The sequence below is a fragment of the Mytilus galloprovincialis genome, chromosome 11 (genome assembly GCF_965363235.1).
Source record: "Mytilus galloprovincialis chromosome 11, xbMytGall1.hap1.1, whole genome shotgun sequence".
Lineage (NCBI taxonomy): Eukaryota > Metazoa > Mollusca > Bivalvia > Mytilida > Mytilidae > Mytilus > Mytilus galloprovincialis.
In genome coordinates this window covers 2106868-2126666 of record NC_134848.1, presented here as the reverse complement: position 1 = coordinate 2126666, position 19799 = coordinate 2106868, and the positions used below count along the sequence as shown (strand labels likewise).

Genomic DNA, 19799 nt, shown 5'->3' with positions numbered 1-19799 from the left:
ACCTAATTTTCACAGTCCACTGAACATAGAAAATGATTGTACGGATGGGAAATCTATGTACTTATGACCTTTTCTTGTTTGAAGGAAAAAAAAATACATCATAACGATAATGGATCAAAGCAGCCTTGGTAAGTGGGGCTGCTTTTGTGGTAATTCATGTTACCTTTTATTCACCTTCTTCCACCTCAGAGCTATCAGCTCTTTGATTCAATGTAATTAATTAAATTACCATTACATGTAATTAAAAAAATGCTCAATTACACATTACATTCAATTACATGGAAAATTGTAATGCATTACACTTAATTACCATTACATTTTTAATTACCCCATCCCTGGTCCAAAGGGTCCAAAATTAAACTTAGTTTGATTTTGACAAAAAATGAATCAGGTAGGTTCTTTGATATGCTGAATCTAAAAATGTACTTAGATTCTTGATTATTGGCCCAGTTTTCAAGTTGGTCCAAATCGGGGTCCAAAATTAAACTTTGTTTGATTTCATCAAAAATTTAATAAATGGGGTTCTTTGATATACCAAATCTAACTGTGTTATGTAGATTCTTCATTTTTGGTCCTGTTTTCAAATTGGTCTACACTAAAGTCCAAAGGGTCCAAAATTAAACTTAGTCTGATTTAAACAAAAATTGAAATCTTGGGGTTCTTTGATATGCTGAATCCAAAAACGTACTTAGATTTTTGATTATGGGCCCAGTTTTCAAGTTGGTCCAAATCAGGATCTAAAATTATTATATTAAGTATTGTGCAATAGCAAGTCTTTTCAATTGCACAGTATTGCGCAATGGCAAGAAATATCTAATTGCACAATATTGTGAAATAGCAATTTTTTTTTAATTAGAGTTATCTTTCTTTGTCCAGAATAGTAAGCAAGAAATATCTAATTGCAAAATATTGTGCAATAGCAAGATTTTTTTTTAATTGGAGTTATCTTTCTTTGTCCAGAATCAACTTAAATCTTTGTTATATACAATATACAATGTATATTCACTTTTTACTACCAACTGATAAATTAAAATAATCTTTACCATTCAGTGATAACAAGCAGTTTTTTTACATCTTAATATTTTATGATGTATTTAAATGAGTAGTTATTGTTGCAAACTCCATTAGAAATTTTAATTGAGATTAGTTTAGGAATAAGGGAAAGGGGGATGTGATTAAAAAAATTGGGTTCAATTTTTCTCATTTGAAATTTCATAAATAAAAAAGAAAATTTCTTCAAACATTTTTTTGAGAGGATTAATATTCAACAGCATAGTGAATTGCTCTAAGAGAAAACAAAAATTTTAAGTTCATTTTAACACATTCATTCTGTGTCAGAAACCTATGCTATGTCGACTATTTAATCACAATCCAAATTTAGAGCTGAATCCAGCTTGAATGTTGTGTCCATACTTGCCCCAACCGTTCAGGGTTCAACCTCTGCGGTCGCATCTGGTTTTATTTTATTTTTTCCGTCGATTTGACTCATTTAAAAAATTTCCACATTTTCTGTTGTCGTGAAGGACGCGCAACCTCGATATTAATAAAAACTTAATCAATTGTAATACTTAGTACCTCCAGTACCATGTAATTGATTTCGCAGGTAAATTGTTTTGTAAAAAAAATGCAATCAGGGATTTTATCGACAAATTTCTACTGGTCCGCCGGACCACCAGGTGACAAAATATACTGGTCCGACACAAATTCTACTGGTCCCTGACCACCGGATCAGTGCTAATTTCGACCCCTCGTCAACATAATCATAAAGGCAACAGTAGGATACCGCTGTTCGAAATTCATAACTCGATTGAGACTAGTATGAACTGTATGTCTCAGACCTAATATGTCTAAATCAGTAGACGAGTATGACCTCTTACTAATGACTTTTTAGGATACACATTTATTTATTTACATTTCAGACAGCAAAATACCAGAACAAATAAAAAAGATGGATCATGAGTCGATTGCCATTTATCTGAACGCCCTTGAATCGGGTTCAGAAAGAAGACGGGATATAAATTTAATAATTGTTGGAAAAAAATCTGTTGGAAAGACTTCCTTAGTACGAAGATTGTTCGGGGAGGAGTTACAAAGCGTAAAGAGCACAAATGGTATAGAAATTCATCGGCGGAGATGTCGAATAAATCTAAGTAACTGGGAATGGAATAAAGTGTTAGGTAAATATGCGATTTTTTTCTCACTCTCGTTTTACATGTTTTATTTATTGCAAAGTTATCATAGAAAAACTAAAACATAGTAAACATAATTTTTTTTAAAGTTCTGTGTATGATGTTTTTACGTATTTACTCTTTTTTTTTATTTTTCAATTCTTGGAAACACATTTTTGCTAGACCCTAGTATGAACCGTATGTCTCAGACCTAATACGAATATTCAATATTTAATTAATGGAATTAAAGATAGGCATGTTAGATGTAATTTAAACTAAAATACAGACTAATGATCTCTACTACATTATCACAAAATAATTTTCTTCGCAAAAATAACTATGCTTATGTAAACTTATCCTAGCATCCGTTTTATTATATGTTTTATTATATGTAAAAATGTTATTTTTTTTTATAATTATACTGTTTTCCAGTGTACTCTTTTATGCTTGAGACTTACAAAGCTGTGTAATTAGGCCACAATTAAAAATATTTTGGTTTACCCAAATCCTACCCAAGGTTGAGACAGTGGGTAGGTATATATGCATATTATTTTTTTTAAAGAAATTTACCTATCGGATGTTTATTGTTTATTAGTTTCCATGCCTATCTGATTAAAAAAAACTTCTTCAAATCAGGACAATACAAGAATTTGAGTAGGCAGCTTTTTTTTTTCTAAGTAGGTAGGGTTTGGGCAAACAAACCTATTCTTTTTTTACGGCCTTAGGATGTTTTTTTAATAAATTTTTAGTGCCTGCATTTCATGTTTATATGATCTTCAACGTCTTATTAAAAATTGTTCTCAAGAATACAATCCAATCAGCTCAAAAAAACTAAATGAACATATGGATGTCTAATCAGATGGATGTCTAATCAGATGGATGTCTGGATTGAGTGTTGTATATGGCAATTTAATCCTTTAGCAAATACTTTATGTCTACTGTAATTTCATTATTTCAATTACTGCGATAGTTGTTACTGTAAAGGTTTCATATGAAATAAAATGTTATTGATATCTATATTTTTTAAATGCAGATACCCTTATTCGTTTGATGTGTTTAAGCTTTGATTTTGCCATTTGAATACGGACTTTCCGTTTTGAATTTTCCTCATAGTTCGGTATTTTTGTTAATTTACTTTTTTCTTGATAATGATTGACCTGTTGCCTTAACAGATTATTGTTTTATGTGTTTAGTTTCTGAGAAAGGGGTGGACGTGATTTTCTTTATTGTTTCTTTATTGTATAACATATGAAATAGGTGAAGTTTAATCATAACTTCCATAGATTTCTTCAATACTATGAACACTTTTTACTATTTTTTTGTAGATACAAGATTAGTGAAAGAAACAAGTATCAACAATAGAATGTTGCAGTCAATTGTCAAAGAGTTACATCAAGATAAAGAAAAACCAAAGCATGACGTATTGGAGATATCTTCATCAGATCAGATATTAACAGATGATAATAAGGGCACAATCAGCAAAAATATTGAACATGACGAAGAACCTCAACCCAAACATGCAAAAATGAATTATCAGTTTGCTTATCCGGAGATTACAGAATCGCCGTTGTCTAAACTGGCAAAGGATGAGCTGTTAAGCATAATCGAATCTGCTGTAGACTTACAAGACGAAGACGGCTATGCAAATTTAACAGTGTGGGATTTTGCTGGTGACATTGAGTATTACAACACACATCAAACGTTTTTGAATTCAGAAGCAATTTTTCTTGTCGTAGCAAATTTACATGACATAGATGACACAGTATCCTACGGTTTGTAAAGTCAAGATATAATTATATTAAACCTAGATACGAATTATTCTTGATGTTCAGTTCATATAAAAACAATGAAGCTAAAAATTTAAGACAGCAAATTTTAATACGTGGCTTTTTTGTTAAATGATTTTTATTATTTGCTCTAAACGACACTACTTTTCATGTTTCATTTATTATAGCCATTCACTATCTTGACTTGCATCTAGAAATTGACAATGAGGATCGGATGAAAACAAAAGTTCTAACAAAAGAGGTGACTTCAGCTTCCCAATTATTCTTTCATTTTCTATGTAGCAACATTCTAGCAGTGTCTTCCGATGAAGTATATATCTCCAAATTTGTTACAATATTCTAGGACTTGTATTTCCTATCATGATGTCCTTATAAGAAGGTTGCTGCTCACAAAAAAGCTATCAAGCCAAGTGTCAAAGAGGTGCAGTTGAAATTATCCCTTCTAAAAAAAATATTTTTAGAAAGCTTTATACATATGTGTCAAATATTTAATCAGAATCCAAATTCAGATCTGTATCAAGCTTGAATGAATGAAGTGTCGATTTTTGCCCAAACTGTTTAGGGTTCGACCTCTTCGCTCTTATCAAGCTGCGCCCCGCAATGCGTTTTATTAATGTATAGCGTTTTGCTTTCTGTACATGGAAAATTTACGGACTCCATCATCAAATTGGCTTTATTACCACAGATTACCATAGACATGTTCCGTTTGTAGTTACCAGCATATCGTTCTATTTACGTCGACTCTGACCTACAAGTGAGACTTATCGCCGAATTTGTACCTACCACAAACAACAAGACGGGTGATACATGTGATAAAGGATATGCTGCGTACCCTTCTTGAGCACCTCGATTCAACCCTGATTTATGCAAGGTTCATTTAGTTCTCTCGATTGTGTTCTATATAATGTTGTGCATACTTTTGTCTTTTCTTTGGGTTTTTTTATCTGCCCGATCGTTATCGCTTTCTTTTTGATTGATGAATTTTGATTTGTCCGTGTGTAACTTTCGCCTCTTTTTAAACACTGATTTAAATAGTGATATTTTTTACTTGCAATATTATAACGGTCTGCAGGATAAATCATTATATATTTTTTTATTAAATGAAGTAATTATATTCTTCAGACACATTTCAAGTGCAGTCATCCACCGAAATATTTAAATATTAATTTGTCTTTCATCACAGGCACATTCAATTTCTGGATGGATACAATACATTGTTATGGAAGCATAAATGACAAAACTGAAGCTGTATTGCTCGAAGGAGCTCAAAACCTTCTAGATCCACCAGTTATTGCAATTGGTACACACAAGGACAAATTTCAGGTATTTATATCAAAGTAACAATGGAGTAGACATGTTAGTTTAGTCTCTGTTTATAAAAACTTGACGACTGAATTTGCGCCTTAGAAAATATTTAGGTAATTTTAACTTGTGTTCGTATAAAAATGGTATTCTAGTTAAGTTTAGACTATGGACATTGGAAATACTTCACCAATGTATCGGATCTAAAAGATACGATGAGATCAAGTTTGCCACGACGTCTTACACGTATAACTGTTTGTTTATAAATCGCTGATTCAATGTTACGTTAGAGCGCAGTTTAAATAGAAACTAGGGAAATTGTTTCAGTCTAGATTGTATAAAGAAAGACAACAGTAGTATACCGCTGTTCAAAACTCATAAATCCATGGACAAAAAACAAAATCGGGGCAACAAACCAAAACCGAGGGAAACGCATTAAATATAAGAGGAGAACAACGACACAACACCGAAACGCAACAGCACACAGAAACGGACCAAGCAACAGACAATACACCACGAGAATAACAAATATAACATCAAAAACAAATACATGAATATGGGATAGACAAGTACCGTGCCACGTCTTATCTCAAAAATAAGAGAAAACAGAAACGACTTAACGTTAAAATGCAACACACACACAGAAACGAACAATATTATAACAATGGCCATCTTCCTGACTTGGTACAGGACACTTTTAAAGGGGAATAAAAGTGGTGGGTTGAACCTGGTTTTAAGGCATGCCAAACCTCGCACTTTAATGGCACAGTTAAATATAACATTGAAATGAAAACAAAATATTACAGGACTACAATACAAATAAAAAGCAGAACATATTAGACAAAGAAAAGCATGATTAATAGATACCAAAAAGCATCAGGTTTAAAATTCAAAACGCCAAAAACGCGTCTATTCCACACGAGACTCACCAGTGACGAAAAAAATACAAAATTGTACAGCACTGAAGATCAAAAGTTGAAAAGGTTTTGCCAAATACGGCATTGTTTGTATGCCCAGGATAAGAACATTCATATTATATAAAACAATTCACACTATTGCAAACAGTAAATTTTAACAAATGAATATGAAAGAGATATACATAATGAAACTGAAGTAAAAACTAATTACAGAAAACTATACCCGAATACATAACGCCCAGATATACAAGATCGAAAGTGAAAAAAGTACAAAGTTGTACAGCACTGAAGATCAAAAGTTGAAAAGGTTTTGCTAAATACGGCATTGTATTATGCCCGGGATAAGAACACTATTATATAGAACGATTCTATTGTATAATATCCATTTCATTTTACTGTACGAATATGCACCTTTGTCATATTGGTAACAATGTATATCTTTTTCTGTAATGACAGTCATGCTCGTCAATGCTGATTGTCGTTTATATACGACCGCAACAATTGAAAATTTTTGGTCGTATATTGGTATCACGTTGGCGTCGTTTTCGTCCGAAGACTTTTGGTTTTCGCACTATAACTTTAGTTTAAGTGAATAGAAATCTATAAAATTAAAAACCAAGGTTTATGACCACAAAGGGAAGGTTGGGATTGATTATGGAAGTTTTGGTCCCAACAGTTTTGGAATTAGGGGCCAAAAAGGGCCCAAATAAGCAATTTCTTGGTTTTCGCACTATAACTTTAGTTTAAATAGAAATCTTTGAAATTTTGACACAAGGTTTATGACCACAAAAGGAAGGTTGGGATTGATTTTGGGAGTTTTGATTCCAACTGTTAAGGAATTAGGGGCCAAAGGGCCCAAATAAGCATTATTCTTGGTTTTCGAACGATAACTTTGGTATAAGTAAATAGAAATCAATGAAATTTAAACACAAGGTTTATGAACACAAAAGTAAGGTAAGGTATGGGCTTTGTTCATTGTTAAAGGCCGTACGGTTACCTATAGTTGTCATTTTAGTCTTTTGTGGATAGTTGTCTAATTGGCAATAAAACCACATCTTCTTTTTTATAAGGATTGATTTTGGGAGTTAAGATCCCAACAGTTAAGGAATTATGTGAAAATAGTGAAAACTTTTGTTTGATAAGAGTGTGTGGAAGTGAAGTATAAAGAGTGAAAAAGTCAAAACTGACAACCAAATCAACAGAACCACCAAAAGCACGTAATTTATCTAAAAAATCTGAAGAATCTTTTACACTCTAAAATGGTCAATTCCTCCACTGTTTTCATATGATATTACAAAATTTAATGAAATGTTCTTTGATAATAGTTAAGGAACTCGCCAGAAAGATTAGTAGTAGATCACTTACAAGAGGCCGAAATGAAAAGATATTTTACCGTTTTTTTGTAGTTTAGGTAACCAATACATAGTGGGAACCTTCAAATGTCTCGAGGAGGCCTTAAGCTGTGCTGTGGTAGTGACATAGTTATTTAGTATATGACTCTATTTGGAGCGTACGGCCTTGAATGAAGTTGAAGGCAAATTTCATTCTTAATGATTTCCGTGTAGTATTTACTTCATACCACCACCACAATGCTGAATGCTTTTTCGACTAATATGTACACAAAAAGTTTTGATAGACCTTAAATTTTGTTTTTAGTCCAAGAAAAGGGGCGTATTACTTACACTTTTATTTATTTAAAACAAAAAATTGAAGGGTGATTTGCGAATATAAACAGTATTCATACATTTATTTAAATCAAGTGACTTTTTGTCAGATTTCTTCCGTTTACAACAATTTTTAAAATAGGATTATAGAGCATCTTTAATAGCCTGAGGACACTGTTCTCAATTTATTTTCGACCGTGGACGATATTTTGGTCCTTTTGTCAGAAACTTTATAACCTCTCGGTCTTAAATAATGTTGGGGTCATGACCATAGGAACCATATCTAAACTTCGATGAGTCATATTATATGCATATTTGAATGAATGGTCTTCTGTTATGTAGTAGCGTCCTTAGGTTTCAATCACTCGATATTACCTTTAAAAATCTTTACAGTAGAGAACTGTGATCCAAATATTTCATTTTAACTTGAACGTTTCTAATGCCTATACATTGACACATAGTAAAGAAAACTAGTGTTTAACAAGTCAATACAGGTTATCAACATTTCCTTATTTGTCAAAATTGTTATTATTCAAGTCACTAGACAGAACGGATTTATGTTCACCATCAATTTGATTTTTACAATTACTATATACACTTTTTATACGACCGCAAAAAAATAAATTTTTTTGGTCGTATATTGATATCACGTTGGCGTCGTCGTCTGCGTCCGAAGACTTTTGGTTTTCGCACTATAACTTTAGTATAAGTGAATAGAAGTCTATGAAATTTAAACACAAGGTTTATGACCATAAAAGGAAGGTTGGGATTTATTTTGGAAGTTTTGGTCCCAACAGTTTGGGAATTAGGGGCCAATAAGAAAAAAAAAGTTTAAGTTCTTAGACCACATTCATTATGTGTCATGTATTTAATCTTAATCCAAATTCAGAGCTGTATCAAGTTTGAATGTTGTTTTCATATTTCCCCAAATGTTCAGGGTTCGACCTCTGCGGTCATTTAAAGCTGCGCTCTGCGGAGCATCTGGTTTCTCTTAGCATGTTTTTGTGTCTGCTAATTTCAATAAGTAGTGTTTTATCACTCATTCTTTATTTTGTCAACTTCCGTTCTTAAATGGTAACAAACTTTACCCCAGTGTTCGATTCTTTATGAATATAAAAAATAAAAACTATCATTAAAAACCCAACAGTATACAGAACACAATGTTCATAGGAAAATTAAAACTGAGCAACATGAACCCCTCTGAAAAACGGTGATTATTCTCAGATGCCCTTGGTGGGTTAACAGATGAAAAACCCATACCATATAGCCGGCTTAAAAAAACATCCCGATTGGAAACATGAAACAATTCAATGCGAAAACTAACAGTCTAAATTATATCATAACAATTTACGAAAGCCAGAGTATTTATACATCCGCTCTAGAAAAAAGACACAGAAAAGTACAGATATGAGAATAGTAATAGTTACTGACAGCCAAAAACATCTCCAGTCTTCACGCTGACTGGCAGCCCTGGCAGCCCAGGCTAGTAGAATTAATTGCACTCAGGCCTGTAAAAATCATATCTACAGGCCAACAGAATCTAACTAAAAAAATAAAAAAATCAGCTCTGGACCTGTAGATTTAATACTTCATCGTGAAGACTGCATCTCATAAGAAATCATGTATCTACGACTGTTTAAGTTAAATGATAATGAAATAATACAATAACACTGTTTTTGTTTTTGCGAAAGGACGAAGAACAAAGCAGAAAACGTCTCGAATCCTACACTGATAAAATATTTAAAGATTCCAAGCTTCACCTGAGATCAATTCACCTGATATCCAACACAGAGGATGAAGAAGATGCTTTTGGAAAATTGAGGAATGATATATTTGCCACAGCAAAGAGTAGCGCAAATTGGAATCGAGAATACCCTGTTAAATTTATTCAGATGGAAAAAGCCATCAACTCTGAACTTACGATCGGAAAACAAATAATTTCTTTTGAAAGAGTAAAAGAACTAGGTGAGAAAATACCACTTCCGATAACTGATGACAAGGAGATTCATCTCTTTCTTAGGTATCAACATGAAATAGGTAACGTGATATTTTTTGAAGACATTCCGTCATACATCATACTTGATCCCCAATGGTTAGCAAATGCCTTTACATGCATTGTTACAGCCCAGCAGTTTCAACTGGAATTACCACACTTACAATGGAACAACTTCAAACAAACAGGAAAGATGGATTCTAAGCTATTGGAAGAAATATTCAAGAAACAAACAGCAGACATGAGGATTCATAAAGAGCATATACTGGAAGTAATCGAAAAGTTTGACATTATCATCTATCCATTGCTACTGACGGAAAGTGGAAATATACAAAGGGAGCATAGTGTTTTTTATGTTCCATGCATGCTTCAAACATTAAAAATTAAGGATATTGATGTATTGTTTAACGTTCCAAATGCTAGCAAATCTACATGTTTGTGTTTTGTCTTTAGTTTTTTACCGCCGTATCTAATCAGCAATCTGATTGTCTCTTGTCTACGAGAATATCCTCTAGCAGTGGTAAAGGGCGAGATAGGTCTCTTCAAGGATTGTTGTGTATTCAATATTGACAGAACTGGCTGTGCAAAATTTGTATTAGCAAAGAGTAGTCATATGATTCAGCTGCAAGTATGGCAATGGGATGAAGTAGATACAGAGGTTAACCAAGCAGTTTTAAAAATTTTCGAAAGAGAAATCAACAGAATTATCAACACGCGATACAAGTTGAAAATGGTATCTTTCGAGAAAAAATGGAAGTGTGAGACTACCAGTTTCTCCTTTGACACAGGATTCCATGAATTTGATCAAGTAGATGATGGGAAAAAATATTATTGCGAAGAACATGCGACAACTCATAAATATAAAGACTATTGGTCTGGTGATAAATCAAAGGTAATGTTTCTATTTGCTTTAGATTATTTTAATTTAGTGGGCATATATTTGTGACACAATGAAACCGAATTATTGGTAATTTGTATATTTATTCCTTTGATGTGTACTTGTTGCTAATGTCAGTATCAGTGTGGACTGGTTGTGATAAAGATAAAAGTATTGGGTCTATTCGCAATTGATATGCGCGTCTGTACAACGTAAGGATCTACTATCAGTTCCATTCACAAAATCGCGCGTGATTTTGTTTTCTTCACAGAAATGCACGTGTTGTTTGGTAAATTAACCGCTTGTCATTTTGTATCTTACTTTTTTGTATCAGTAAAGATAGTTAAGTTTTTGAGATCGACTTTGTCTAATTAGTTATCAAAAGTTCCAGGATTATAATTTAGTACGCCAGATGCGCGTTTCGTCTACTTGAGACTCATCAGTGACGCTCATGTCAAAATATTTATAAAGCCGAACAAGTACAAAGTTAAAGAGCATTAATGATCCAAAATTCCAAAAAGTTGTGCCAAATATGATTAAGGTAATCTATGCCTGGAATAAGAAAATCCGTAGTATTTTTAAATGTGTCAGTCAAATAAAGGCAACAGTAGTATACCGCTGTTCGAAAGTCATAGATCTATTGAGAGCAAACAGATCCGTGTTACAAACTAAAACTGAGGTAAGCACATCAACTTTATGAGAAAAAAAACCTTTTGTTTTACAGGAAATGTACGCAAAACCTGACCAACTTCAAACATTTGCGTAATCCACACTATGACTTATAATGTAAAGCTCACCTAACCGTCTTCCGATCAGAGACAGAGTTTTCATTAATAAACTTGAATATAAAAAGGTCTTGTGTCTTCTTTTTATAAAACCCAAACACATTTTTGGGATCGTATAATGGTATGATGTCGTCAGCGTCGTCTGCGTGGTCGTCTGGAGACACATTGGTTTCCGAATAACAACTTTAGTTTAAGTTAATAGATCTTCATGATTTTTTTTCAGAAGGTTCAATACCACATAAGGAAGGTTGGGATTGATTTTGGGGATGATGGTTCTAACTGATTAGGAATTAGGGGCCCAAAAGGGGCCTAAATCTAGCATTTTTCTAGTTTCAGGATAATAACTTGTGTAGAAGTATTTCAATTGCTCTGAAATCATACCACAATGTATAAAACCGCAAGAAGAAGGTTTTGATTCATTTTAGAGGTTATGGGGCCAAAGTTTAGGAATTACGGGTCTAAAAAGGGGTCAAAACAAGCATTTTACTAGTTTCAAGACATTACGTATATGTTATTGTATTGATCTCTCAGAAATTGTATCACGATGTACCAAATAACAAAGGGGAGGTTCGGAATAGTTTTTGGGTTTATTGCCCAAAATATGTAGGAATTAGGGGCCAAAAAAGGGCCAAAAAGAAGCATGCTTCTAGTTCCAAGACAAAAACTGGTGTTAAAGTGTTTGGATCTCTCTGAAATTGTACTACAAGACTCAATACTGCAATAGAAAGCATGGTTTTGCGTTTAAGGGTTATTGCTCCAAGGGGGTTTCAAAAAGTTTGGGGGGTGGGGATGTTTTGTTAACCATTTTTGAAGGGCTTTCTTTTTTTTTTAAATTTTTGTTGGAACTTTGACTACAATAATTTTGTGACAAAAACCTATACTATGTCAAAAATTTGATCACAATCCAAATTCAGACAGAATCAAGCTTGAATATTGTGACCAAATTTGTCCCAACTGTTCAGGGTTCAACCACTAGGGTCCTATAAAGCGGCGCCCTGCGGAGCACCTTGTTCTGTTTGTTCAGGAGGATTTGTTCAACCTGTTAATTCACTATTGAGGGTTATAATTCATATTCAGACGCAACACATAAAACGTGACCAAAAGGTTATCGCATGCGACATGTGAGAGAAGCTAATAACATACACACTTTTTACTTTTTTTGTGGGACATTCGTATAAAATAAAGTTTGCATTGTAAATATATGAATAGCTTTTCTAAGATCAAAGAACAATTTGCGAAAAAAAACAGGTTACCCTAGGGTCTTCATCGATTCATATTTCTGTTCCAGGTTATAAAGAAATAACATGACACGGAAAATATCACGAAAAGCGAAAGTAAAACAGTTGAGTTATATCTATTTAAATGTTTGAAATCAGAAATGAACTTTCAGATAATTTTCAGCCAGCCTACAGGCTCCACGCCCACACCTGACAATTTTTTTAAGTGCCTCCTTTTTATGTATGTTAAGTGCTTTCCTAAAATTAATGTGACCGTCTACAGGATTAACGCTGTATAACGAAAATATTAATGTGATTTTAAAGACAATTATCCATCCTATTTCACTTGTTTATGATCGTATCATACTATGCTATATGAAAAATAAAGAAATGCTACTGACCGGTATGTTGCTATTATATTCTGAGTTGTTTTATGTATGTTCAAGGCAGAAGTAATGAAATGCATGTAATAATGCATCTTCAATCAATTGAAGAGAACGCCATGTTTACTTGGTTGCGTTGAATATCATAGCATTTTGAATAGCCCCTAAATATCTATCTTTGTCGAACAACATACTACGTAGCTAGCTCATTTAAAAAAAAATGCTCCACTGTTAAATAATTGTTGAATGGAAATACTTCTAGTTTATCTTTAAGAACATTGTGCTTTGTACAAATCTCGCATGCTTGCAATGATATATATATGTATATCTTTTTTTTTTTTTTTAATTATTCAAATAAAATTGACGTAATTTTGAATATTCTGACGTCACATTGAATTTTCTGTGTATCATTAATTCTGTGTTCTATCCTTTTTCACTGTACCGGTGTATTTACTGCCTTGACCATATTTGTATGTCTAACTAGCTGTTAATAGATTGCAATTATATAGCATTAGTTTGTATCATTACATATTTCATTGATATTATAGGCTCCCGGTAGATTAAGTAGTGAGGAACAGAATTACGTCAGAATGTCAAAGATAGTTCTAGAGGTATTATCAGGCGTTTTATACGATCGCTTATTCTTAGATACAAAGACTGGAGAAATACTTGATCGTAAAAAGTTGGACATAACAGAAATGTGTAAGAAATATTGTGCTTTAAAAATAAACTTTCCAAGTAAAGGCTTTAGGAAAATAGAAAAGGTGGACGACATTCCTACCAATGAAGATACCATTGGTGACGACATTCAACGGATACGTGTGATCAGAAATGAAATGCAGCATTCTTCTGTCTTTGCATTAGATGACACACGATACCAAACACTTATCACTATAGTTCATGATATGCTAACTAGATTTGATCAGCGTAACAATCCAGCAGGTGAATCCTATGTTAAACGATTAGACGAAATCAGGAAAATGGAATTAGAGACAAGGAGTTTTGAAGAGATAAAAGAACGAATGAAAGCAGGTAACTGCAGTGATATTTTTTTTCATGTTTGAAGTACAGGAACAATCCTGAATCTTGGAAGGCTGATAGCACCACATACACATAGAAATCGATGGAAAACAGTAAAAAATCAATACAAAAAACAGCAAAAAGTAAAATCACAAAAATACTGAACTCAGAGGAAAATCAATTTGGAAAGTCCATAATCACATGGCAAAATCAAAAAACAAAACGCATCAAAAACGAATGAACAAGAACTGTCATATTCCTGACTTGGTACAGGCATTTTCAAATGTAGAAAATGGTGGATTAAACCTAGTTCTATAGCGCTAACCCTCTCACTTTAATAACAGTCTCATCAAATTCCGTTACATTTACATGATGCGTAACCAATGCTTTGAAGCCAACAAAAAAAAACACCTTTCCCTTCGGTGTCGTCAGATGACACTTTTTAAAAACTATTGGAAAAATGCTTGTTTTATACAGAAAAAAAAAATAGGAATGCAAGTATGCAAAACCAAATATATCAACCCTGAATTTAGATCACCTGACCATTTGTATGCACGATGTGCTTGTTATTTTTGTGACATTTTGTATAATATATCAGCCAATGAAGAAAGTGTCCATTACAATACCTCCTAATCAAAACAAATGTTCGTAAACAGCTATTAGATATATCAAGACTTTAAAATGTAAAAGTGAAAACAAATCGATATTTACGACTTGCGTTTTATACCTTGTTGATCTATTTCACATATTTTAAATTATTGTATTGTATCTTTCGACGTAAATATGCTTCACACATGTATATTATGTATACGATTTAAATATAGTACAACATCATTTAGATGCATACAACATATGACAACATCCGGAAAAATCAAACAAATACTTAAACCAAGTCTGCATCATCAATTCAAACTTAAAACGAAAAATGATACATACAACAAATCATCTGGATAAAGCGGACACAACTAAGTTATTCTTCATGTTAAGATACACGAATCTTACTCTAATTAGGTACATTATATTACCTAAGTATCGGATGTAAACACGTTTTGCACATGATTTTTTGACAGAATGTCTTTTAAATTTTTCAGGATTCATAGAAAAGATTCATGCAGTTGTCGATAGTGTGGTATCTGATGCTTTGAACGATATTTGTTAATTCATTTTTGTATACACCATTTGCAGTCAATGGGATAAATATTGAATATGTGAAAAATTCGCATATTAGAAAAATGTAATGAACTACTCAAACTATAATTTACTAATTAAATTGACAAAAAAGTCAATGGTAAACAATAAATATAAACAAGAAGATGTGGTTTGAAAACTCTCCATTCGAGTCCCAATGTAATACAAGTTAACTATAGATCAAATTACGAAGTCGCGGCGGAGACCAATCAGTAAACTACAAATTCTAGTGTAAAACCATTCATACAGGACGACCGAGGTCTTATAACAGAGAAACACATATGAACCAAACCAACAAACCACATCCATCGAACAGTAAGTTACTGACTTAGGACAAGCGCATATAACTGCCGAATGTGTTTAATATATTAACTAGTATTTCAAGATAAGTTAAAACATAGTATTTAATCATAAAGTTAAATCATCAATATGTTTTATCATTGAAAGAAAGCTTCGTGTGAAATTAACGATCTATGACATACAATTGCTATAGGAGGCATTTTGATTTTTTTGTATAATTAGATTCTTAACTGTAAGCTAGATATGTCCATCAGAAACCAAAGATTACGTCAATGCTTCATTCAGGTCATTATAACAACGTCTAAATTCAACTATGTGAAGATATTCGAAGATAAATACGTTACACAATGTGTTATTGACCAGACACTATATAAACGGGGTCGTTTATGGCATTAACCGTTTCTGAATTTATGGCTTAAGGTCAAAAGCACACTGTATCTGATTATATTCTTAGTTAATGCAATTTGTGTATTGATTCTGTAAACCTATTATTGTTGATTCTGTTTACCTATTATTGTTGATTCTGTATACCTATTATTATTGATTCTGTATACCTATTATTATTGATTCTGTATACCTATGATTGTTGATTCTGTATACCTGTTATTATTGATTCTGTATACCTGTTATTATTGACTCTGTATACCTATTATTATAGATTCTGTATACCTATTATTATAGATTCTGTATACCTATTATTATTACTTTTACTTTTAACTGTTTATCTTTTTCTGTGTTGTAATTGTTTCATCATTAGTATTATTGATATGAGTATACCACATCAATTATGTTACAAATGTAGTAATCAGATAACATCTTTTCTCGTTTAGTTTGACCGTTATTGAATTACATGTTTAATGTTAAGTGAAACAGTTTCTCAAAAATCAATAAAAACACCATGTTCACTTGAGTGTATTGATAACAAATTTGATTTCCTACTCTTTAATTTCAAGGTTTTCAAATTTGCATTGTTCTTGCTAGTTTTCTTCAAATATACTTACAATAATATATTGTTATCGCGTCTATGACAGATTAAAATGTTTGTCAATTTTAGAGGATTCGCTATTGGTAAGACATTTTAAATTGAATCGCTTTTGGTAAATTGATGAATTTGGAATGCAGCTGAATAAGGCAGGTCTCATTTTCATCAGTTTAAAAAAAACACTTATGGTATGGTAATTATATTTGGTATGCAGTTGTAATTACATTAACAAATTTAATTTGAATGGTTGCATGTTGATTCGTTTCCCCCCTCCTCCGCTCACTTACACGGACTAGTGTGTACATGTAGGTAATTTGTCAGTTAAAGAGGAACCAATCGTGGTATAACGTCAATAATGTTGTTTTGTTTACACCCCCTCCTCCGCTCACTTACATGGACTAGTGTGTAGGTAATTTGTCAGTTAAAGAGGAACCAATCGTGGTATAATGTCAATAATGTTGTTTTGTTTACACCCCCCTCCTCCGCTCACTTTCATGGACTAGTGTGTAGGTAATTTGTCAGTTAAAGAGGAACCAATCGTGGTATAACGTCAATAATGTTGTTTTGTTTACACCCCCCTCCTCCGCTCACTTTCATGGACTAGTGTGTAGGTAATTTGTCAGTTAAAGAGGAACCAATCGTGGTATAACGTCAATAATGTTGTTTTGCAGTTGTATAAAAACAATTGTCACTTCTCATGTCCTTGGAGATTTGTTTGTTACTCTTGAGTACATTGACTTTGAACGTTTTGCAAAATTAAAACATTAAAGTGTTGAGTTTAATTTAATTTTGAATGGTTGCATGTTGATTCGTTTGCCCCCCGCCTCCTCCGCTCCCTTTCATCGAATAGTGTGTAGGTAATTTGTCAGTTAAAGAGGAACCAATCGTGGTATAACGTCAATAATGTTGTTTTGTTTACACCCACCTCCTCCGCTCACTTACATGGACTAGTGTGTAGGTAATTTGTCAGTTAAAGAGGAACCAATCGTGGTATAACGTCAATAATGTTGTTTTGTTTACACCCCCCTCCTCCGCTCACTTACATGGACTAGTGTGTAGGTAATTTGTCAGTTAAAAAGGAACCAATCGTGGTATAACGTCAATAATGTTGTTTTGTTTACACCCCCCTCCTCCGCTCACTTACATGGACTAGTGTGTAGGTAATTTGTCAGTTAAAAAGGAACCAATCGTGGTATAACGTCAATAATGTTGTTTTGTTTACACCCCCCTCCTCCGCTCACTTACATGGACTAGTGTGTAGGTAATTTGTCAGTTAAAAAGGAACCAATCGTGGTATAACGTCAATAATGTTGTTTTGTTTACACCCCCCTCCTCCGCTCACTTACATGGACTAGTGTGTAGGTAATTTGTCAGTTAAAAAGGAACCAATCGTGGTATAACGTCAATAATGTTGTTTTGTTTACACCCCCCTCCTCCGCTCACTTACATGGACTAGTGTGTAGGTAATTTGTCAGTTAAAGAGGAACCAATCGTGGTATAACGTCAATAATGTTGTTTTGTTTACACCCCCCTCCTCCGCTCACTTACATGGACTAGTGTGTAGGTAATTTGTCAGTTAAAGAGGAACCAATCGTGGTATAACGTCAATAATGTTGTTTTGCTTACACCCCCCCTCCTCCGCTCACTTTCATGGACTAGTGTGTAGGTAATTTGTCAGTTAAAGAGGAACCAATCGTGGTATAACGTCAATAATGTTGTTTTGTTTACACCTCCTCCGCTCACTTTCATGGACTAGTGTGTAGGTAATTTGTCAGTTAAAGAGGAACCAATCGTGGTATAACGTCAATAATGTTGTTTTGTTTACACCTCCTCCGCTCACTTTCATGGACTAGTGTGTAGGTAATTTGTCAGTTAATGAGGAACCAATCGTGGTATAACGTCAATAATGTTGTTTTGTTTACACCCCCCTCCTCCGCTCACTTTCATGGACTAGTGTGTAGGTAATTTGTCAGTTAAAGAGGAACCAATCTTGGTATAACGTCAATAATGTTGTTTTACAGTTGTATAAAAACAATTGTCACTTCTCATGTCCTTGGAGATTTGTTTGTTACTCTTGAGTACATTGACTTTGAACGTTTTGCAAAATTAAAACATTAAAGTGTTGAGTTTAATTTAATTTTGCATTATTGCACGACGATCCGACACAGGTCAGGCATATTATCTATGTGTAAATAGTTCATATGTTCAATAGTTAACTTGTGTATCTATTTAAAAAAAAACGTTTTATGTAATTTGTGGTTACAAAAGCATGACTTAATTATACACTTAATAAAAATTACAGTCATTTGAGTCTTAAAATGCATTTTACCCATAATTTTGTTTTAAGTCGTAAGTCTTAGTTTTAAACGTAGGTGTGTTTTCCAGTATTAAATGTCTTTTCAACTTGGTTTAAATCAAACTGATCAATGTATTACGTTTGCAAGATAAATACATGAGATCTCTTTTTATTTTTCATTTTTTTACCTTGAGTGCTTGTGTGTCTCATAAGTCTTTATAAGCTTGGTTCTGATTTTGTTTATGTGATTGTACTTGTGTGTCTCTTAAGTCTTTATAAGCTTGGTTCGGATTTTTTTATATGTTATTGTACTTGTCAGGGATGGGGTAATTAAAAATGTAATGGTAATTAAGTGTAATGCATTACAATTTTCCATGTAATTGAATGTAATGTGTAATTGAGCATTTTTTTAATTACATATAATGGTAATTTAATTAATTACATTGAAAAAAGCATGTAATGCTCAATTACTTTTGAATTACATTTCAATTACATGTACTTTTATGGTGTTACAGTTAAGGATTTGTGTTTAATCGTATAAATTGTAAAATTATATATATTTTTCAAATATTAATATCAATGCTTTTTTAATATATGAAGTCTGTAATTTATTCTGAAGTTTTTATATCATTTATTTGACCTACAGATTTTTTTGGAATAGTCTTATAATTTAAAAAATGTGATAATCATACTTGTTTAGTTTTTAAGAGAGATCTTTAACTAAATAGATTGATAAGTAATAAACATCTTGTTAAACAAAAACAATAAAATGTGTCACATCTTTCTGAGACAGTTCATTTAGAATTTAAAATCACTGCATACAATCATTTTGTCAAATTAGTATACACAAAAGGATTATAGAACTTAAAATTAACAGCTGTAAAAACAAACAGCAATTAATCAGATTAAAATGTCCAGGG

General features: G+C 32.8%; 2 protein-coding genes across 2 annotated transcripts in view; both read left to right on the top strand.

The window, feature by feature from the left end:
• LOC143051542 (uncharacterized) overlaps positions 1-19799 on the top strand; it is a 241552-nt gene that overhangs the window by 47762 nt on the left and 173991 nt on the right. The window lies entirely within an intron of this gene.
• LOC143051549 (uncharacterized) lies at positions 1895-15754 on the top strand. The gene is made up of 6 exons (XM_076224446.1): positions 1895-2177; positions 3494-3940; positions 5139-5278; positions 9530-10723; positions 13642-14125; positions 15205-15754. Exons 1-6 carry the CDS (start codon positions 1949-1951, stop codon positions 15270-15272), a joined length of 2562 nt encoding a protein of 853 aa, XP_076080561.1. The 5' UTR covers positions 1895-1948; the 3' UTR covers positions 15273-15754.